The following is a 22,926-nucleotide window of genomic DNA, read 5'->3' on the forward strand; positions in this document are numbered from 1 at the left end:
AAACCTCAAAAACTTCTGTCAAGAAAAAAACAAAGATAATGCATGATTATGTGACCATGTAGAGTCTTAGAAAGTGTTAATTTCATTGAGCTTGTAAGCAGAATGGTGATGACAGAGGCTGGGGGAGTAAGTGGAGGGAGAGATGGGGAAAGACTGGGCAGCAGTTACTAAGATAGAGTCAGAATTACTGGTGTGGGTGTTCAACGGTAATATGGCGTCCATTACAAAAAGTCAGATAAAAAGATTTTTAGTCTCACCTTGAAGAAATGATGTTTGATGTAGGCTCATCGATTTAAATATTATGCAATGCAATCCACGCATCAGGACGTTATACGACAGTCTATAACACACAATTTTGTTTTCACATGGGAGTTGAAATTTAAAATTACGTATACAGAAGCCACATTTTTAGTAGAATCTCGAAGGTTAGTTGTATCCTGAGTTCAAAAATGTTTTGCGGTCTACCTGAACCACAGTCAGGTTCCTATATGGAGTGATGGCCAATCTTTTTTTTTTTTTTTTAATTGGAAAAAAGTTATGTACTATATTCTGATCACTAATGATAGTTTATCCTAGTTGTCAACTTGATGCGCCTGGAGAGAGGGACGCTTTAAACAATTGCCTCCGTCAGATTGGCCTGTTGGACAGTCAGTTAATTGCTAATTCATGTGGGAAGGCCTAGCACACCGCGGGTGGGCTGTCCCTAGGCAGGTGGGCTTGGGCTGTATAAGAAAGGTAGCTAGACCGCCTGCTCGAAGGGTCACACGTCCAGGCCTCCGGGGGCCCTGGGATTGCAGGTGGCTCTGCTTTTACGTGTTCTGTATTCTCCCACTGGTCTCTGGCAGTTTCTCAAAAATCACCTGGTGTTTCCGGTAGCCCGCCGCCACTCCCCATCCCCCACCCCCACCGCCAAGCCCCCGGCGATCCAGTGGCTTCTGCCCCAGGTAAGTCCATTTGGTCTTGTCCGCGTCTCTGAATTCTCAGAATACCTCGCCTGTAAAGTGGGTGCATCAGGACCGGAGAGAGGGCTCCACGAAGAGCCCTTGCTCTGCCAGAGGACCTGCGCGGGGGAGGCCAGCCCCTCAGTCCACCGCAGGGGGAAGGCTGGGCTTTTCTTGTTGGTGTCCCCCGAGGCTTCGGCGGGGCTCCAGACCGCGGGGATTAGCTCTCCTCGGAGGTCAATGGCTCCCGCCGGGGCGCGGCATCCGAACTTCGCGCCTCCTGGTACGCTCCTGCCTGGCAACGAAGACTCTCGGTGCCGATTGGGTGTTGCGCCAGCCAATGGGAAGCTGCGTCCCGCTCGGGCGGGCGGCGCGCTTTGGCGGTTGCCAGGACACAACGAAAACGCTGAGCGGGGTCGGGTGCGGCTGCCCGAGAGGACGCGCTTGCAGCGGAGAGACGGGGCGGCTTCACGGGGGCCAGGATGGTGAGCAGCCTGCAGACCGGGGAAGGGCTCGGGGACCCTCAAACTGCACGTCTGTCTGTTCACAGTCCGAGTTCGCTACCTCCTAGAGGGCGTAGCCCGAGGGGTCACCGAGAAAACTCCATTTGCTTTCTGGAAGCCTCTGGGGCTCTTCTGCACTGTTTTCCCCCCCTCACTGAGATAAATCCATCTTGCGGAGCCCATTGAGTGGTGGTAAATCTGCAGCCGCTTTGCCCTCACTGGTGCTGCTGAACTCAAAGTTAAGTTACTTTAACTAAAAATAAAGGGGGGGGGATATTATTAGTACCCATTTAATCAGAAAGTTATATGTTTGCACCCTCCCATTTAAATTTGCATTAGGTCTACTCCCGAATTCAGGATTTTCAGCAGTTATCTGGAAATAAAGGAGATCATGGAATTGTTAATTACGTGTATTCCCTTTTGCCCCACGTTTTTAGGCGACCAGAAAGAGAGAGTTGAGCGTTAGTGAGAAGCATCAGAAGTTAGTAGATGAGAACCTACGCAAATCGATGCATGTCCAAGTCTTGCATAAGTTGGAGAGGCAAACCAAAAACCAGATGGTGCAGAATGAGGACGACGAGAGGGTTGGACGGATGCGATTCCTCAGAGTGCTGCAGGATGAGCAGTTTGAGCTGGACATGGAAGAAGCCATCCAAAAAGTAAGTTTCAGTGTTCGTTGTTATACTGGGACTCAGCCAGGCTTTCGGAATACTGGTTATTTTAGCTGAGGAACTTGGGATCAGTTGGTTGCTTTTTGTACTTTATAAAAATCTGATGATCCCTTTCTAGGACTGCTTTAATAACGAGCAAATGTGAAACCTTTAGAACAGTGTGTAGTAAGAATACGCATTATTATTAAACATAAATATGAAATTCATAATTGTTAAGGTAATGTTTTTCTGAGTGCAGCTATGTTGCCTTCTGTAAGTTTTCTAATAAGAAATTTAAGAATTCCTTTTTTAAAATTCCCGACATTAAAACTAGACATTATTAAGTGGTAGGAGATGAACATCTGTATGAGGTATATACATGTATTCATATTTTGAATTTTTTTTTTTTTTGAAGAATTCAGGCACCATATGCATGTGCTTACGCCCCGGTTTGCTGGCTAATCATTCATGGGTATTTCTAAATATTTTTAGGAGATTGTAATAAAAAAGAAGAAATGGGAAGTGAGATAGGTATATTCTTGTGTGATAAGAATGTCCTTATATTTTGTTAGGTTTTGAGTACCAGAGTGCTGTGTGTTCAGCATTTTGAGTGTGGATTAGGAAATAGCAAAAGAAAGGCTTAAAGGTGTTAGCTTCCTTCTATCCTAAATTTGAGTAGCTTAGACCTGATCCTTGAACCCTGAGCAGGCAAATCCTGGACATTCTTCTTTTCTATCCTTTTTGTTCTTGTTTAATCTTTAAGGAAAATCCCAGATGCCCAACCCTGTCTAGCAATGGCCAGTGAGCGTCTGATGAAGCAGGATGTTTTCTTTCACATATTGTCATGATGTCACTGGAAAATACCTTTAAGCAAATTTCTGTACTATGTCAAAATCTGCCTTTAGGGTTGCTTCTTTTAGTCAGGACCAGGCAAGGTTCATACATATTTTAAAATTTATTTATTTATACATATGAGCACTCTATTTGCATGTATGCCTGAATTACAGAAGAGAGCATCAGATCCTATTCTAGATGGTTGTGAGCCACCATGTGGTTGCTGGGATTTGAACTCAGGACCTCTGGAAGAGCAGCCAGTGCTCAAAACCACTGAGCCATCTCTCCAGCCCACGTATATAGTTTTTATGTCTAAGGCTCTGCTGATGTGAACAGTTATCTCTCCATCCTTTGTTAACTTCAGTGTCTAATCTAATGTAGATGCAGGCCTGTTGTCTTCTAGACATTTTGCGTCTGTCTGTTTGGTTCCTTTGACGTGTGCCTTTATCTTTTCCATACTCAGTGAGCCAGGAAGACATGATCATATTGCAGTGAGACTTCTACCGGGAATGGGGAGGAAATAGTGAATTTCCTATGAACTTGTTTCTGCTCCACACTGTGGTTATTTTCAAGTTTTTTTCTCTTTGATTTTTAATTTTCTCTCATAATTTTAATATGACTTTATGGGTCTGGAGAGGTGGCTTATCAGTTAATAGCACTTGTTGCTCTTGCAGAGGACCCAGGTTCGGTTCTCAGCACCCACGTAGCAGCTCAGAACTGTCCGTAACTTCCATTCCAGGCAACACAACACCCTCTTCCGTCTCCGAGGGCACTAGTACACACGTGGTGCACATGCCACACACATACATGCAGACATAACACTGCTACACATATAAATAAGTCTTTAAAAAATTATGAAATATCTTTATGAGACCAGCAGTCTTTTTACATGCATAATTGCATTTACTATTGTTTTTTCCTGTGGCAGTAATGGGGATTGAGCCTAGGGCCTCATGCATGCAAGGCAAACACTCTACCACTGAGCTGGAACCTTAGCCTCTAGTATTCATTTATTTACTTATTTTTGTGCCAAAACAGGGTTTCTCTGTGTAGCCCTGGCTGTCCTGGAACTCACTCTGTAGACCAGGCTGGCCTCAAACTTAGAGATTTGCCTATGTCTGCCTCCCGGGTGCTGGACTAAGGGTGTGCACCACCACCACACAGCCTTTAACTGGCATTTTTTAACTATTTATTTTATTATTTTTAGTCATGTGTAAATGTGTGTCTGCACGTGGAAATGTCCATGTTATTGAAGTGCTCTCAGGGACCACAGAACTCGGATCTCTGGATCTGGAGGAACAGGTGGTGGTGAGCACCTGAGGTGGGTGCCAGAAACCAAACTAGGTCCATCTCTCCAGTTCTTCATCCGCATTTCCTGATGGCTAATGGTGTTGAACACCTTTCAGGTGTTGCTTTCGTTTTGCTTTTTATTTATTCACTTTGGAGACAGTCTTTATATGTTGCTCGGGCCTGGAACTCATTATGAGACCACGTTCTGCTTACATGTCCACCGGTTTTCTTGCCTTGAGTTCTAGGGTGCAGACCTGTACCGCCATGTGCTTCCTAACTCAGAATGCAGTGAAGCCTCCAGATCTGCCCACCATTTTACAGAAAACATAGGAGAGCATAGTTTGGGGAAATTCCTGAGGGAGGAACCAGAGGTCACAGGGTAGTTTTATATTGGTTTGATACAAGCTGAAGTCATTTAGGAAGAGGGAACCCCAATTGAGAAAGTGATCTGGACTGGCCTGTGGGCACGTCTGTCGTTCATTTTCTTGATTCACAGTTGATGTGGGTAGGCCCAGCTCACTGTGGCCAGTGTCACCCATGGTCTGGTAGCCCTGGATTTTATGAGAACGCACACTAAGCAGGCTATGAGGAACAAGCCAGTGAGAAGCAGCCTTCCTGGTCCTCTGCACCAGCTCGTGCCTCTGGGCTTCTGCGTCCACGCATCTGCCTTTGCTTTCATCATGGACTCTGATATGGAACTGTGCACTGAAGTAAAGCCTCTCCCTCCCAGGCTGCCTTGGTCATGTGTTCTGTCATAGCAATAGACGCTCTAACTTAGACAGGCTGGAATTCCTACACATCATTGGCTTAGGGTATAAGAAGAGGAGTGTGTGCAGTGGAGGGGACCAATAGATAAAGGAGACTTGAGAAAGACAATTAGGTATAATATGTGGGCCTTGTTTGGTTTACAAAAGAGCATCTTTGAGACAGTTGGGAAATGAATGTGGGCAAGACCTTAGACCGCACTCAAGAAATATTGCTATTTTATGGTGAGGTTATGAAAGATAAATTCTTGTCAGGCAGATCATTCTTGTCAGGCAGATCCACACTGAGCTGTTTTCATGGCGGGCAGCAGTGTCCAAGGCTCTTTTATTCTCTGGGTTTTAAAGCTGTGTTTATTCTTATATATATGTGCGCACTGTGCGCATGTCTGGTGCCGAGGGAGTCAGAAGAGAGCATCAGAGCCTCCGAAAGACACGGCTGTGAGCTGCCCTGTGAGTGCGGGGACCAAACCCGGGGCCTGGAAGAGCAGCTGGTGCCCTTCACCTCTGAACATCTCTTCAGCCCTCTAGGATTTGATTTAAAATACCATGGTGGAGATAACTAGAGAATAAGAAAAATGGAGTAGAACACAAAATTAGAGAAAAAAACAAAATATTGATAAAAGTTAGACAAGAATGAATATTAACACTCTTCACAGTATTGGCTGATATTTAAATTTTTCTGTGGTAGGATATTTGAACTGTCTTTGTTGAAATATGTTTTTATTCGAAGTAAACAGTTGGCTACCGCTGCGAGGGCAGTTAGTTTGCTGTTGTGAAGCACCTGAGACTTTGTGACACGGTGAGAAGTCTGACCTGAGGGTACAGGAACTAAAGTTCCCCTTCTCTGTCCAGGCAGAAGAGAACAAGATGTTGCGGGACCGACAGCTTCAACAGGAAGAGAGACTCGCCATCGAACTGGCCAGGCTGAAGCACGACTGTCTGAAGGATGAAAAGATGAGGCAGCAAGTGAGAGAGAACAGGTGGCGTGGCTTCTGCTACTTGCATTTTTAGTCTCCGCCACTGCGCGTTGTCACCCTTAGCACCTGAAAGTGAGAGTCTTTATTTAGATTATTGCCCTTATGGTTATTGCTTTTCCTGGAAACACTGTGTTAATTTAGAGATACTTGTTTCAACCACTCGTGTGTTGTGGTGCTGGGGACTGAGGCCAGGACCTCACATGTGCTCGGCAAGTACCTCACCACAGCCAGAGCCTCAGCCCACAGAAACAGTTGAGAAAATAAGCTGCCTTAGTAGAAGTGTCAATGTGACAGCGAAAGAGTGTTGGTCTCTTTTGTCTTTTTCTTCAAGGATAAGATTTAAATGATTTCTATGATTTAAATAATTTTCAAAAACAAGACTTGTGGAATCCTGGAATACTTGCCTTTTGTAGCTGTTGTTTTTGTTTGAGATGGGGGTCTCACTGTATAACTGGATGGCTTGGAGCTTCCTGTGTAGAACAGGCTAGCCTCAAACTCAGACATCTTCCTGCTTCCTTAATGCTGCTTAAGATTAAACTGCTTAACGCCAGTCATGTCTTCACTACCATCAGTCAAGCTTTAGGGACACCAGAACTGGTGATCCAGTTCCCAGAGGATTGCTAAGACTTTACAGAGACAGCCAAAGAAGGAGACTACTTTGTTAGGATAGAATGTGTGTGTTAGGCAGGGTAGTTTGGACTAACCCACTGCCAGGCTTGAGGGCCAGGGCTTGATCTCAGACCCACAGAGTGGAAGGACAACACTTCCACCAATTTAGATAGACAGACAAATAAATATGAAGGAAGGTTAAAGTAGCGAAGAATAATCTTTCTTGAGCATAAAGTTTAGGTTTATGCTTTACAGTGTTATAAAATGTTATTAGTTATCTGTGAACCTGAATAATACCTGTTGCATCCTTTCTTTGGGTAAATAAAATTTCACCAAAATTTCTGTGAAGCTGAATTTTTTTTATTGTCCTCAAGTTTAAAGTTGCATTTTCCCCACAGTATTGAGCTCAGAGAATTGGAGCAGAAATTGAAAGCCGCTTACATGAACAAGGAGAGAGCAGCCCAGATTGCCGAGAGGGACGCCATCAAGTACGAGCAAATGGTAAAGCTGCTTCCAGTCCCTCTGCAGTCAGTTTAGCTTTGTTAGAAACTAGGCAGGCCAGTTCTGAGAGTGGCCTCTTCTATGAAGAACCTGCTTGCCAGGTTCCCCAAACTGTAATGTTCAGACTGTAGGTGAGTTCCATGGACCTGCGTTTGCCCGGACACTGGAGCCCTCAGGCCCAGGTAACTCCCCACGTGTGCTGTGTTCTTGAACTTCTTGCCACAACAGGCTCGTTCCGTACAAACTGTCTCCTGAGATGTGGTTGCGGTATGCAGAAGCCTTCCTGGTTTATAAGCATCCTTTCCCAGGTTTCTGTTTCCATCCCACTTGCTAACCCTTGCTTTTTAAAGTAACCCCCTTTTTTTGGGGTTTCTGTTTTTATCCCTGTCTAACTCTCAAGGACAAAGTTGCTCCCAGGTAGAAGCTTGAGGAGTTGTGCTAGCAGCTGTGTCATGCAGTATGAAAATAAGGTTTGCTAAGTTGACATGCAAAAACCAAGGTGCATGGTGTCACCAGAGCTCATTTTCAGAGAGGCCATACTATTGCATATAAGTACATGTTTATACATGTGGATTGTGAGTGCCGACAAACATGTTTATACACATAGGATTATAGATGTGGTACAGGATGAGAACGCATAGAAATGGACACAGGCTAGAAGATTCGAGCACACTGGCTCTCAGCCTTTCTAATGCTGCAACTCTTTAACACAGTTCTTCATGATGTGGAGACCCCCAGCCATTAAACTATTTTGTTGCTACTTCATAACTGTAATTCTGCTACTGTTACAAATCTTAATGTAACTATCTGATATGCATGATATCTGATATGTGACCACAGTGAAGGGCTCATTCAACACCCAACAGGGGGTCGTGACCCACAGGTTGAGAACCACTACTGTAGGACCTGCTGACAGTGACAGCCTAAGGAAGATGGGTAGACCTGCCTGTCAACTGTATCGTTCTGTTTTTCCAATGATAAAATAGAACGGAATGTACAGTTTGTTCCATTTTTGTAGTTTTGATTACTCTAATAGATGAGGTCATCCATAGCCATTGTAGACATTTGATTTCTAAAATTGCCGCTATCTTCTAAATCAAAATTGATTCACATAGGCCTTCACTAAATAGAAGGGCACCTATGTACCTGGTGAGTTTGTGTTTTGTTTTGTTAATGTATATGTGTATGTGTATTTGCTTGCTTTTCGACATGTTCCACACGCATGCAGTGTCCATGGTGGCCAGAGAGGTGGGTTTCTGTAGTTAAGAGTTGCAAGCAGTTGTGAGCTGTCTAACGTGGGTTCTGAGACCCAGGCTATGTGAAGAGCAGCAAGTGCTTTATTCACAAGCCATGCCTCCGGCCTAGCTGGTCTTCTTATTTGCAAAGTTAGAGCATTGCGTTTACGTAAATCTATCCACATTTTTGTTATCATATATATTTTTGCTATCTTACATACTCTAGAAGAATGTACTTCAGCATGAGCACAAGAGAACTTGTGGTTAAGTCATTATAACCATCAGCTTTAGTGATGAATGCATTTGTCTTCCGGTCTGCCCCTCTTTCTCTTCGCTGCTAACTGTTCCTGCATTTGGAATATGGTTACAACAGATAAAGGGTAGTTTTAATTCTAGCTCCAGTATGTTTAAACTTACTTAGTTGAATGGTTTTGAACATGCTGAAAGGAAGTAAGGGATTTAATTTACTGAAAGGTTTGTCTGTAACCTAGTGGGAGTAGCACTGCATGAATGAAAATGAGAGCCACCACAGTGACGGGTGTGGCCTTTTCACTTGAAATCGCCACCCTGAGCCTTAATGAATAAAGAAATGGATGTGTGGCAACGAAGAGCCTCAGCGGGGGGAACTTGAAAGTTGCTCAGGGCCCTGGAACAACAGATGGGCAGGAGGGTGCTCCATAGCAGCTGGTCAACAGTGGTATTTGACACAGACACTGTAGCTGGACTTACAGAGGAAATAATAGTTTAGTGGTAGAAGTAGTTAGTAATAGAATATAACTTTACTTTGTATTTTATGGATGTGGACCTGATTGTCCTTGCGAGGCGTTGCCCTAAGAGCTTCTGGAAAGAGTAGGGATGCCCCTTCGGGTCTGGCTCGCCATTCATGCCCTCCAAGTCACAAGCACTTACTCTTGCTTTTTACTTAGAAAGAAATTATTACATAGCAGCTTTTGAGTGTGCAGCTGTGTCTTTTTGTAGTGCTGTAATCAACTCTGTTCACTCCCAGAAGTGGAAGGATACTTTTTGTTTCAATGCTAGAGACGTGATGCTGAAATAGACAGAACCATGATGGAGGAGCATGAGAGGCTGTTGAAGGAAGAGAGGGTAAAGAAAGACCGATGGAACAAGGAGAAGGCACAGTACCACCTGGACCTGGAGAAGCAGCTGGAAGAGCAAGAGAGGACAAAGCAGGAGGCATATGAACAGCTGCTGAAAGAAAAACTCATGATCGATGAAATTGTCAGGAAGATCTACGAGGAAGACCAGCTGTAAGTACATACATGCACAAGGAAAGCCCACAGAACTGCCCACCCCATGTGCGTGCTCTGTCATTGTGAGCTGGTTCATGAGTTGTACAGCTTTTCCTCATCTTTCTCAGCATGAATATTAATAGATGATCGGAAAAATAATAGGTGTGGAAGTAGCAAATGACCTAAACCTTTATTTTTCTTAAATACGTGCATCGTCAATGTCAGAACACATGTTTTCTGATGGCTTTTCTTGGCACGTAGCTTTAAGTACAGAATGTTGTCTGGCTTCTGTCACCTTTCTGAAATGAAATGCTTTAAACATCACCATTAGAAGAGAGACCCTCTAGTATTCGCGGAAAGTCCATGCTGATACCCAGAAAGTGTGCTGTAACAGACTCTAAGTAGTCTGTTTATTTTTTGTTATTTTATTATTTCTGTAACTATAAAACCATTCTCCTGATTGCTTTTTAGGGAAAGACAACAAAAATTAGAAAAAATGAATGCAACTCAGAAGTATATTAAGGAGTTCCAGAGGACTCAAGCCCTCTGGAGACAGAAGAAGCGTGAGGAGATGGAGGAGGAGAATAGGAAAATTCTAGAGTTTGCAAATATACAGCAGCAAAGAGAAGGCGAACGGATGGCCAGAGTTCAAGAGAGTGAGGAAAAGAGGGTCCAGCGTCAGAATATGGTATGAAAATAACTACTTTTCAAAGATGGCTGAACTCCTGAAACAGTTGCCCAGTTCAGGTTTTTTTTTAAGCATGTGCTTTATTAACAGCTGATCCAGAAGTTGGAAGAAACAGTGCGACAGCGCGAGGATCTGGAGAAAGTGCGGCAGGAGCTGTACCTGGAGGAGCAAGCCGAGATAAACAGACTGAAACTGAAAGTAAGTCTCCACGTGCAGGAGTGGCTAGAGAAGACAGGAGTTTTGAGGTGAAGCTGTAGGAAAAGAGCGTAAGTAAACTCAGCACATTAGTGACTGCATTGTCTGTAAATGGCATAAATACTGCAGCTAAAAGACCAAGATTCTCAAACCTGATGTAAGTAGAGCATGCTAAAGACAGGATGCAGCTATGTCATTCACAGTCCATACAGCTTAAATGTGTACATGTGGGACCTCAGATCAGGACAGAGGAAAACACAATACTGGGGAAAAGCAGACGCGTGTGTATATTAATATGAGACAAAGTCAACTTTGGGACAAGCAAGTTTGCAGTCAAAATAAACTCATCCAAGTACATGTGTTAATCCTAATGAATTTTAACAACCCAACTTCATGACACATGAGACAAAACTGACAGGAGTGAGAGCAGGAAGTAGGAAGAGCCACAACCAGAGTAAGAGCTCTCGGTGCTCTTTATCATTAATCTGCCCGAATCCCCAGAAACAGAGTACACTGACTGAGGGCAGCCTGAAACAGCTGGTTCAGCAAATGTTAAAAAAGACTTCACCCAACGACACCACAATACGAATTCCACCCGTCCACACAGAACACATACAGATGGCTCCTAGGACACAAAACAAACCTCTGTAGATTCACAAGATTTTCAGTCATATCAAACCTGTTTTCTCACTACAGTGAAGAATCAGTAATGAGGATGACTGTATAGTCCTTAAGTGTACCATAATGAAACCATATATTTCTAGATAAGCAATGAGCAAAAGAAAGATACTTCAAACTGAATGATATTTTTTTTTAATGCAGCAAAACATGTGGGGACAATAGAGGTAATGTTATCGTTTCAGTTTGAGAAAGGAATAGCCAAAACTCAGTAATCTTGTGTTTTCACATGTATTTATAAACAATGTACATAGCAGTACTTCTAATAGCTAAAACATGAAAGTAGCCTGTATGTCCATCAGCTGATGGATATATAAACAAGACACACTGTGTGAGCCTTTAGCTATACTGAAAAGTACTCAAGAATGTTCCATGAATGGATGACACAGGTGGAACTTTGTGAGATCAGCTGCTTTCCCAAGGTAGCATTCTCTGGAAACTCATTCACAATGTGACTTTGTCCTTTGGGGACAGCTGTAGGGAACTCCTGTGGGAGCTTAGATTAACTGTGCTGACAGCTTCTCCACAGCTGGGGGGAGAGAGATGGCAGCAAGGAGCAGCCCTCTCTGCCCATCCCTCACCAACTGGACAGTCGCTGATGGGTGTTCACTCCTTCTGTCCTTCCCTGGGAAGGTCCTGAGAGCACAGCCTCAGTGCCCACAGTGTGGCCATCTTCCCAACATGCCCTGTGTTGGCTTTTCTTCTTTCCTGATACACTCTGTTCCTCGCTGCTGTTTCCTGGGACACACATGTCCTTGTGTAAGGCTCTGATCCTAGCGGAGACTCTCTGGGAAGTTACTGGGGTCAGAGTGACTGTTCAGCAAATGATCTGAAGGTTTCAAGACCGCGTAACAGTTTTAGAACACAGGAAAGGACAAGAAGTTTGGCAGCCCATACTGATAACGAGTACAATCTTTATGAAGACCCAGTATTGTTCACAGTAGAACAATACTTTGGCCAAACATCTCCAACTGCCCCCCACCCTTTTCTTGAAAGATGTCTTCACTATTAAGTTAAATAAAAATTTGCATAAGTAGCAGATTCCCAGGACTTCCAATAGTACTATTAGTACTACATAAAGCACATTTCTGTGTGCAGAGGGATGTCATAAACTCAAGACATTTCAGACTAAATGTCACAAAATAAACTGTCTTCTCCAAGCTATTGATGCCTGTGCATTTACTTGGTAAGTAAGTGCAAAATACACAGTATAAAACACCATGTGCCCAGAACATCAAAGAAAAACAATAGATCCTTTGGGGGCTTGATTGTGTTCAGGAAGGGATGAGCATGACGCACACACCGGAAATAAAATGAGGTGGCTGGTACAGGTGTTAGGATTTTTAGAGTCGTGTGGACTTGGGCTGCCTAGAGTGTTTGCGGGGATTTGGCAAGGATAATTAGGTTAGAAAACATGAGTTAAGATTTGTGCCAGTTTTAGGTGAATAGATAAACAGATGATAGAACAAGAATAACAAGGTGTAAAATTAGTAGAATTTAGGTGTTAGTAATATGGATGGTTACTATGAGATTTTTACATTTTTTTTGTATGTGAAAAATTTTTATGTGTTTAGAAAATAAAACTTACAGGAAAAGAATTTAGTTGTTTCTATTTCCCTGAAAAACTTCTAATTTCATTGCTAGATGACTTTTTAAACTGTTTTGCAGGGAATTTTTTTTTTGTCTTGAGGTTGTTTTATTTTGGATTTCTGGGCTTTTTGTTGTTGTTTGTTTCTTGAGAATTATGGGAGGGCTGGGACTCTAGAGTCTGTACATGTAACTTTGCCTTCACAAAAGGACGAAGTTGGAAACTGCTAAGTGGTGTTCGCAGATGATATAATTGTCCTTCCTTCAGGATCAGCAAAGGTGCTCAGGATCAGGTGTATGCAAAAGCTTTCACAGTAGCTCCGTTCAAGAGGCTACACATAAATTTTGAGCTTAGTATCAAGATGGCAGCTGTACACAACTTAAAATTGTAGAAGAAATGACTGCCATGTTATAGAACCAATGATTAAGAGCACTTGCTGCTTTTGGAGAGGACCCAAGGACCTGCAACTCCAGTTCCAGGGCATCCAACATCCTCTTCTGGCCTCAGTGGGCACTTACACATCCATACACATATGCACGTGCAGATACACATATATAAATAAAACATTTTTAAAAAGAACATGGCATTTTTTTCAAATAGCCTTAAGAGGGTGGGACAGAGCATTGCCAGGAAAAGGCTTTATTTTGTTTATGTGATTTCATATTGTAATCCGCAGCCTACCCAGACTCTGTGCTACTCTTCAGTCTGCTTGTTTCCTGAGACTCACTGTAGCCTAGGCTGGAGCAGGCTCCAGACCCTCCTGCTTGCCGAGACTGCCCTCTGATGATCGTGCAAGAAGTGCTTAACTCTAGCTCCACTATTGTGCAGGAAGAAGTAGAACAGAAACTGCAGAAGCAGAGGGAGATGAAGCAGGACTTTGAAAACCAAATGGCACTGAAGGAACTAATACAACAGGCTGCAAAAGAGGAGGAAGAGGCCTTTAGGAAAGCCATGCTGGCGAAGTTTGCCGAAGATGACCGGTTAGAGCTCCTAAATGCCCAGAAACGCCGGATGAAGCAGCTGGAGCACAGACGAGCTGTGGAGACCCTCATGAGAGAGCGGCGCTGCCAGTTCCTCGCGGACAAAGTAAGGGGCCTCGGGCTGTTTGTCGTTCTCAGTGCACAGCAGCCAGCTCATCTGCTCATCAGTAACCATTTGCTGGGCGCCTGGATGTGTGTGCTTGAGTGTGCACGGTGTGCCTTAGTGTGTGTGTGCAGAGCAGAGGACAGCCTCACACTGGTCCTCTCCTTGAGTTTGTTTGAGGCAGGGTCCCGGTAGACTCACTGCAGAGGGACTGGAGGCTAGCCAGCCTGCAGCCTTTATTGCTTTATTGCGTCTTTATTGCTGTCTGCCATTTTGTTAGAACCTGAAGTTACTCACACCTGACTCTAACCAAGTTCCGAGGCTATGGACTCAGGCCCTCGTGTTTGTGTGGCAAGTACCTTATCCAGAGAGCCGTCTCTACAGCCCACTGAGAACTGCTTATATGTCATACAATGTTAGGTATTTGTTTACTGATTAGACCAGGCCTGCCTCAAACTTACAGGGATCCACCTGCCTCTGCCTCCCCGAGTGCTGGGATCTAAGGGGTCATTTATTTAAAGCACCTAAAAACTGATTATTGAGGTTTTTATGTGCTGCTGTTGAGAAGTAACATCTGTGAATTTACAATCTTGGTTGAGAAAAATAGAAAACTAAGTTATAAACATCTTTTGTGTGTGATGCTAAAGGTATGGAGGCGTTGGTGTAGCAGAGAGGAATTACACATCATGACACCTTTGAATATTAAGGTAGATTTTTCCCCTAAGAGAAGTCACTGAAAAATTAAGAAAATTACATGTTAAGATTGGCATGTAGAAAGATGATTCAAGTAGCAGCACTGAGAGTAAATATAAAAGGAGTGATACTGGAGATAGACAGCCAACAAGGAATGTCCCAAATCTCAGTGATAAGAGGTGGCGTATGCAAATGGAGAAGAGGCTCCTCGGATGCTAAAAACACACAATGGATGATGCTGGAGACCAGCTGAATCTGGAGAGGTGAGGGCTGAAGGTGGCTACTGATTACCAATATAGACACTTCCCCTTCAGTGAGCAGGCCCCGACCTAAAGAGCATGTAGACGGAAAAGTAGCTCTTGAAGGAATATGTATGTGTCCATATTGATGTTTTTGGCCAAAATAGAAGGTTAACTGTTGAAAATGTAGATTTAAAAGTTGGACAGGGGGTCACGTGGTGGTGGTGCACACCTTTAATATCAGCACTCAGGAGGCAGAGGCAGGTGGCTCTCTGAGTTCAAGGCCAGTCTGGTCTATAGGACAGCCAGGGCTATACAGAGAAACCCTGTCTTGGGGGGGAAAAAGAAGAAGTTGGACAGAGAACCAGCTTGCAAGTTTGACTTAAATATTTACTGTCTTAAATATTTATGTTTCATTGACAAACTGAAAGAATGTTCTAATGCTACATGTCACGGAAAGGATATGTCTGAGTAACCTAACAGTCATGTGAATGCTTTAAAAAGACGAAACACCCTAAATGCGCAAGTGCAGCCTCTTAGGCAGAGCCAGTAGAAGCGGCAGGCCTAACTCTGTGGGTTTAAACAGCAGCAGTAGGAGGTGAAGAAGAATTTGAATATATATATATATTCAAATATATATATATTTTGTAGAAAGTGAATGAGACACACTTCCCCATAGTGTATAGGATAGAGGAAGAAGGAATCAAAATAAGTCAAAGGTTTCAAGTATGAGAAACTCACAGGCGTGTACGATTACATCTTAGAGTGAAGCTTGGGCTCTTTTTGTTTGATTGATTCTTTTGGTTGGTTGGTTGGTTTTGTTTTTTGAGGAGTGCTTACCTGGACTTAGGCAGCCCAAAAGGTTTAAGTGAGATATTAGTGTTATAATGAGAAAGCATCCAGGGCCCTAGAATGGAGTCTTAGAGAACATCATAGTTTAAGAGGAGGAAGGAAAAACCAAAAACGTACTAAAAAAAAAAAAAAAAAAAAAAAAAAAAAAGACCATTTAAATGGTCTAACCACAGAAAACCAAGGGGCCACAGGAATCTCCTTCTGCTCCCTGACATTTCTACTCGGCCTCCTTATAACTTGTCCAGGCCGCCAGGAGTGAGTTTTATAAATATCATGTCCGTTCACACTTAAACCTCAGTGAACTCTTCCACAGGTAAAAGCCTCAGTTGCTTAGGCCTGTTCTAAATCAGTCTTGGCCTGAACCTGGTCTAGTGCTATTTGCCGACACGCGGTAAATGTTTACAAGTGTGGAGTTAATGAAGGCAATAGCTGTTAACACAGTCACCAGGAACACAGAAAATGAAAAGGTTTGGAATTGCCTGAAAAGCCTTTAATCCTTTCCTGTAGAAGGGTCCAGTGGACTAGCCTATCTAGGGGTTACAGAGCTGATTAAAATGTTCAGAGAAAAGCCAGAAAGACATGCAAACATGGAAATCACTAAAGCCACCACCCAGTAACACACGTATACAACTTACATTTTAGGTTTTAATGGTAAGCATTCCCAGATGAGGAAATAGCCTAGCTCTCAGTGTTGTAAGACAAGGCCCAGGGGCAAATGTGGATGTCTTAGCAGAACTTAACAATTTATGGCTCTGTGTAGCCCTAAAAGCACTAAACTGCCCATTTATAGTTTAGAAGCCTAAGTAGGTTTCCATTATCTTGTCTACCTCTAACAAAACCCTAAGAAAGCTCCAAGGAGCTTTTTACCCCAGTTTGTCCAGGCCTTGCCCCACACCTGTCTAACCCAGTCATACCAGCTCACTGCAGGGCATGTGGAGTAGTGACAGGCACTACTTACATAGGAAGGGAATCCTGGTTTTTGCCCGGGTTAGGAGGTTCTCTCATCTCATAAACACACAGTACCTGGGGCTGGGCTGCTGCCAGTGGTGGAGTTCTTACCCAGGCTGTGTGAAACCCCAGGCTCCAGACCCATTACTGAGATCCTACTCAGGTGTAGGTAAAGTTCTCTATGTCCTAAGGCCCTAAGACTATGCAGACGACATCACAGCTGCATTTCATGGCTCAGAGTGTCCAAAAAATTCAGAATTCTCCAGAAAGGTACTTGAGACTCTGACCTCTGCGTCACAACGGCCCTTTGAAGTCTGCAGTTGGAAACATATGTCTTTGGATAACCGTGTAAGGTTTTATGTGTTAGAGTTTCTTGTTTGTTTGTTTGTTTGTTTTGTTTGTCTCATACTGTAAACTGTTTTGGATATCTTGGGTACTTGGTATATGGTGGGAATTCCATAAATGTTTGCTGAATTTATTAGGAAATCACTCTTGAATACATTTTTTTCTTGAAATGAATATTTTCCTAAAAATATATACTTGCATCTTTAAAGCTTCCTATCATAGGGCTAGGATTATAGTTCAGTGGTAGAGTGCTTGCCTAGTAGGTACAAGGGCCCTGGGTGCAAATACCAGTACCACAAAATAAAGAAAACGAAAGTGTGGGTGGATGTGACTTGTTCTTAAAAGTATAAAGAAAAATCATCCTGAGTGAGGTATCCCAGAAGCAGAAAGACACACATGCTATAGACTCACTTATAAGTGCATATTAGACATATAATATAGGTTAAACATACTAAAATCTGTACACCTAAAGAAGCTAAGCAAGAAGGAGGACCCTGGGTAAGATGATCAATCTTCACTCAGAAAGGCAAACAGGACAGACATCGGAAGAGGGAGAAAACAGGGAACAGAACAGGAGCCTACCACAAAGGGCCTCTGAAAGACTCTACTCAGCAGGGTATCAAAGCAGATGCTGAGACTCATAGCCAAACTTTGGGCAGAGTGCAGGAAATCTTATGAATGAAGGGGGAGATAAAAGACCTGGAGGGGAAAGGAGCTCCACAAGGAGAGCAACAAAATCAGAAAGAAAAAAAAATCTGGGGCCAGGGGTCTTTTCTGAAGCTGATACTCCAACCAAGGACCATGCATGGAGATCATGTAGAACCCCTGCACAGATGTAGTACATGGCAGCTCAGTGTCCAAGTGGGTTTCCTAGTATGGGGAACAGGGACTGTCTCTGACATGATCACCACCCCCTGAGGGGGGAGCAGCCTTGCTAGGCCACAGAGGAAGACAATGCAGCCAGTCCTGATGAGACCTGATAGGCTAGGGGCAGAGGGAAGGGGAGGAGGACCTCCCCTATCCGTGGACTTGGGGAGGGGCATGGGAGGAGATGAGGGAGGGAGGGAGGCCGGGATTGGAGGGGCTGAGGGAGGGGGCTACAGCTGGGATACAAAGTGAATAAACTGTAATTAATAAAAATTAATATAATTAAAAAGTTTAAAGAAATGATGATAAAAACAGGCATATATATTTATGTATGTAAAAGACATACATTATTATCTTCTGTTTTTATAATCAGCCCATCAGTCTTACTTAGTTCACTGCAAGAACAGTCTATTTGTAAACTTCATAAGAGATTAATATATTTTGTGACAGTTAAGACATTTTTATTTCATCTCCAGCAACGTGAACTGGAGGAATTGCAGCTACAGCAAAGACAACAGGGCTGCATCAATGAGATTATTGAAGAAGAAAGGCAGAGACTCCTCAAAGAACATGCTGCAAAGTTACTAGGCTATCTCCCCAAAGTAAGTGACACTTAGCTTAGCGTGTGACCCTCATGACCTATAATGATGGAGAAAACAACACTAACAGCAGCAGCAGCAGCAGCAGCCGGATTCTAGAAAGTGGGAGGGTGTAACTTCATGGATTTTCATGCTGTTCAGATGAAGCATCGGGATCCTGGCAGGTGTTAAACCCCACAGTCGTTTTTAAACACCTCTGTAAGAAGACTTGGTCTTGGAACCTTATTAGTGACCTGAGCTAGAGTTATTGAGCTTCTCTAGTTACTATTTATTTATTTATTTACCTACTTTTTGAGACAAGCTCTAGCCCAGGCTGGCCCAGAACTCCCTATGTAGCTGAGGATGACCTTGAACTTTTGGTCCTCCTGCTTCTACCTCCTGAGAGCTTGTGCCACTTTGCCAAGCCTGTGCAGTGGTGAAAAATCTAACCCAGAGCCTTGCTAGGCAAGTGCTTTGTGCAGGGAGCTACATCCCCAGCCCTTGCGCTACATTTTTGGGGTTCTTTTCTCTCCTTGTTGCATGGGAAATCTAAAAACAGACCACCCTAGAGCAACTATAAATGGGCAAACCCTAAGATGGTGACAGACATGTTCAACATGCGTCTGAGATGAGTCTGCTCTGGGGGAGACTGGTTGTAAGCCCCATTTTTTGAAAGTAATTCCAAAAGGCAGTGAATTTTCATGTGTATCTGAGACACGTTGTGACTGCTAATAATTAGCTTCCTTGTCCATATAAACGGAGATTCATAAAGCCATAGTCCTTCAGATATACAAGTCATGGTGTCTGTGAGGTCTTTACTGATTGCATTATCGTGTATTTTGTGTTCAGTCCCTAGCCAGTGACAGGAGAAGAAACAGTATTAAAAGTTGCTAGCCATAGGGTCTTACAGTCTAATTAGGTTGATATACAAAATGATAGCCAATGTTAAAGTCCACTTATGACTGGTACATTTAATGAAACAGACTATTCTAAGGGGATCATTGAATTTCAATGTGGAGAAGATACGTTTGAGGACAGACAGGACCTATTAAAGTTAAACTCAGTGTCCCCAATGAGACACAACCTGAGGCCAGAAGAATGTGCCCACGTGGTAATCTAGCTTAGATTAGCCTCTTCCCCCTTGCCCTCCCTCCTTTACAATGACAGCCCACTCAGACAAGGGTGGGCAGAGCAGGCCCTGGGCTCTGCTCTCCAGGCGATGGTTGCAGCTGGAGCACAAGGGCACAGATCGCTAGAACAACTGTCTGCTCTGAAGGTGACTAATCAGGAAATGGGGGCAGCTCAAAATATTCAGGGTATACGTGTATCCATAGTCTTAGGAAAGTGCTGATGTTCTAAAATTAAGTTTCATTAATGTGTTTAACAGCTCTCATTATCTCGAATAACTTCATTAGCTTCATGCCCACATATGTCGGCCCTAAGAGCATTCAGTAAACTACTCTCAAGTTCAAAAGTAACCAACAAAATGCTTTTTTTTTCATAGGGAGTTTTCAAAAGAGAGGATGATGTTGACATGCTTGGTGAAGAGTTTAGGAAAGCGTATCAGAAAAGGAGTGACTTCTGTCTTGAAGAGAAGTGATCTGCACAAGATTTGGTGAAACCTGGATTTTTCAGATGCTACACTAGATACTAGTGTAACTATTGTTTTACAGTTCTAAAACGCCCTAATATTTCACCATTTATAGTTAGACAAAAATTAAACACATTAGTACTTTAACTGCAGGATTAGTCACTTTATTCCCTTTGCATTCTCTGATGCCATGTGTCACAGAATTTCACAGAACCACATAGGCCACACGCAGAAGCTAACTACTCAGTGCTCTGGTACTGCTGTTCAGAGATTTCTCTGTGTACTCATCTTCGACACTGCACAGATGTCTCTTCAGTACACTGATCTTTAAAACGTATATATTCTTGGCTGGGCACAGTGGCGTGTACCTGTGATCCCAGCACTCAGGGAGGCAGAGGCAGGCGGATGTCTGTAAGTTTGAGGCCAGCCTGGTCTACAAATTGAGGCCAGGACAGCCAAGGCTACACAGACAAACCCTATCTCATAAAAACCTAAATAAATAAATAAATACAATTGAGAAATAAATATTCTATATTCCTGAAAACAGGGTGATTATAATCATCATGAGAAACCCCCATACCGGCTTTTTCCTAGGATGTGTGTATATTCATTACATTCCCGCTAATAGCCTGTAATGGTTCCTTTTCCTCTATATCTTCCCAAACATTTGTTTCTTTTATCTTTTAAAGGGTTTATTTTTGTTTTGTGTATATGGGCGTTGTCTGCATGTTTGTATATGTACCACGTGTGCAATACCTGAGGAGGCAGAATAGGATGTCAGATCTCCTGGAACTGGAGTCAGAGATGGATTTGAGCTGCCATGTGGGTGTAGAGGATCTACAAGAGCAGCCACCAGTCTATATCATATATATATGTGTGTATATATATATCATATATATACCGTATGATGCCATATAATACACACACACACACACACACACACACTTAGGTTTTTTTCTGTTCTCTGTCTCCCTCCCTCCCTCCTTGCTGTTCAGTTCATACATGTTTGGTTTCTGGGTTGTTTTTTTTTTTGTTTTTGTTTTTGTTTTTGTTTTTTGGAAACAGGGTCTATCTATGTAGCCCTAGCTGTCCTGAAACTCCCAAAGATCTACCTGCTTCTGCTTCCCAAGTCCTGGGATTAAAGGCATGTGCCACCATGCTGGGCTCAGACACGTTTTTGAATTTTAGCATTTTTAACTTATTCTGTAGTTTGTTCCGTGTTGTTCCCATCACCAGTCCCCTTGGTTGAATTTAGTCTTAAATGTTCTTTGTTAGATATTACACAATGGCTTAGTGTAAATTTTGACACTTGGCCATTGGTGTACGGAAGTGCCGCTGCTGTCTCTCACCTGTGTGTTAGCCCAGGGAATGGATCTTGGGTCTCACACGTGCCCTGAGTCTGAGCTATAGCTCAAGCCTGTTATTTTTGCTATTACGGCTACCAATGAAACATTTTTGATAATGGACAATTCAACTTTTTCTTCCCAATCATCATGTTTTTCTTTCTCTTGCTGGTTATCTCTAGTTAGCATTATTGCTATGATTTTTTTAAAAAGATTAATGTTACTGGTTGTTTTCCTGCACGTATGTGTGAACATGTATGCAGTGACTAAGAAAGCCAGAAGAGGGCATCATATCCTCTGGAATTGGGAGTTACAAATGGTTTTGAGCCACTGTTTATGTGGTGGGAACCAAATCTGGTTACTCTGGAAGAGCAGCAGTCAATGCTGGTTTTTTGCTTTATTTGTTTGTTGGGGTTTTTTGTTTGTTTGTTTGTTTGTTTTGTTTTCTTAATGGGGAAGGAGTTAGACTGGGTTTTACTGTGTAGACCAGGTTGCCCTCGAACTCACAGAGACCCGCCTGCCTCTGCCTTCCAGTGCAGGGACTGAAGGCGTGCACCACCGTCCAGTCTAGCCAGTGCTCTTAACTGTCTGATTTCAGGTCTTGCAGGTGTTGCCAACCTGGCATCTGGTCAGGATAATTATGAACGCAACCCAACACAAAGCAAACGTAGATCTTTATTTATGCAAAATGTTTGTGTTTTTTTAAATTTTATAATTCTGCTGCACAGTTCTTGAGTGTGTACTTTTTAGATGACTATCATGTCACAGAATCAAAAGGTTAGAAATCAAATATGTGAGGATAAGCTTCAGCTTTTCTTTGTTCAGTATGTTGGCTGTGGGGTTGTCATATACGACTTTCTGTCAAAGTAGATCCCTTCTGTAATCTACTCTGCTGACAGTTTCTGTCATGAAGTATTGCTCAGTCATAGGCTTTCTGCTTTACTGAATTTATAAACTGTTTCTTCCTTCTATCAATGTGACATATGTTTATTGATCTGAATGTTGAATCATCTAGGATGAAACTCACTTCATCATGGTGAGTGATCTTTTCATGCACTGTTGAAGTTGGTTGCTGGTGCTGTGGTGAGCAGTTCTGCATCTGAGTGGACCAGGGATACTGGGCTGCGGGAGTTGTTGGCTTGGTTTTGTTTACTTGTTTGTTGCTCTTGCATGATTTTGGTATCAGGAAGAGCATACTTGAATGTGGAGTAGTCTTTATGTCAGTGTATTAGAATCATTTGAGAAGAACCACTAGTCTTTAAATGATTGGTAGAAGCAAGCAGGGAAGCTCTCAGGTCCTGGGTTCTTCTTTGAGAGCTGTTTTTAAAGTATTTTTATTTTATGTGTATCTCTGAGTGCATATCTGTGCACCATGTTAGTACAACAGTCAGTGGAGGCCAGAAAAGGGCCTCAAATCCCTAGAACTGGACTTACATAGGTGGTATTTTCTGTCTCTTCATAGTTAGTTCTTGGTAGTATATCTCCAGAAATCAGTTCATTCTGTTTTATCCACATTATTCACTTATACTACTCTTATGATCATTTGTATACAGTAAAATGGGTGTGTCCCCTCTTTCCATCTCTGGACATTTTCTGCTGGCTAAAAGTCACTGATACTGTGTTCCGAAAAGCCAGCTGTTTCATGTGGGTTGAGTGTGTGCTGTAGCTGCAATTGCTTGGGAGA

General features: G+C 43.0%; 1 protein-coding gene across 1 annotated transcript; it reads left to right on the top strand.

The window, feature by feature from the left end:
- The first annotated feature begins 1,371 nt into the window (after positions 1–1,371).
- Positions 1,372–20,283, top strand: Mns1 (meiosis specific nuclear structural 1). Its single transcript, XM_055598312.1, has 10 exons — positions 1,372–1,426; positions 1,882–2,103; positions 5,835–5,962; positions 6,967–7,069; positions 9,343–9,572; positions 10,026–10,242; positions 10,333–10,440; positions 13,532–13,789; positions 18,207–18,332; positions 19,813–20,283. The coding sequence occupies exons 1-10, from the start codon at positions 1,424–1,426 to the stop codon at positions 19,906–19,908; spliced, it is 1,491 nt and encodes a 496-aa protein (XP_055454287.1). The 5' UTR covers positions 1,372–1,423; the 3' UTR covers positions 19,909–20,283.
- Positions 20,284–22,926: the final 2,643 nt, after the last annotated feature.

The sequence above is a fragment of the Psammomys obesus genome, unplaced genomic scaffold, assembly GCF_907164565.1.
Source record: "Psammomys obesus unplaced genomic scaffold, mPsaObe1.curated_primary_1811, whole genome shotgun sequence".
Classification (NCBI taxonomy): domain Eukaryota; kingdom Metazoa; phylum Chordata; class Mammalia; order Rodentia; family Muridae; genus Psammomys; species Psammomys obesus.

What these genes read in the sequence shown, in the direction of transcription:
- Mns1 (XM_055598312.1), top strand. An exon ending in TAAACAGACTGAAACTGAAA is followed by an intron (nt 10,441 to 13,531) that starts GTAAGTCTCCAC and finishes ACTATTGTGCAG; the next exon opens with GAAGAAGTAGAACAGAAACT. An exon ending in TACTAGGCTATCTCCCCAAA is followed by an intron (nt 18,333 to 19,812) that starts GTAAGTGACACT and finishes TTTTTTTCATAG; the next exon opens with GGAGTTTTCAAAAGAGAGGA.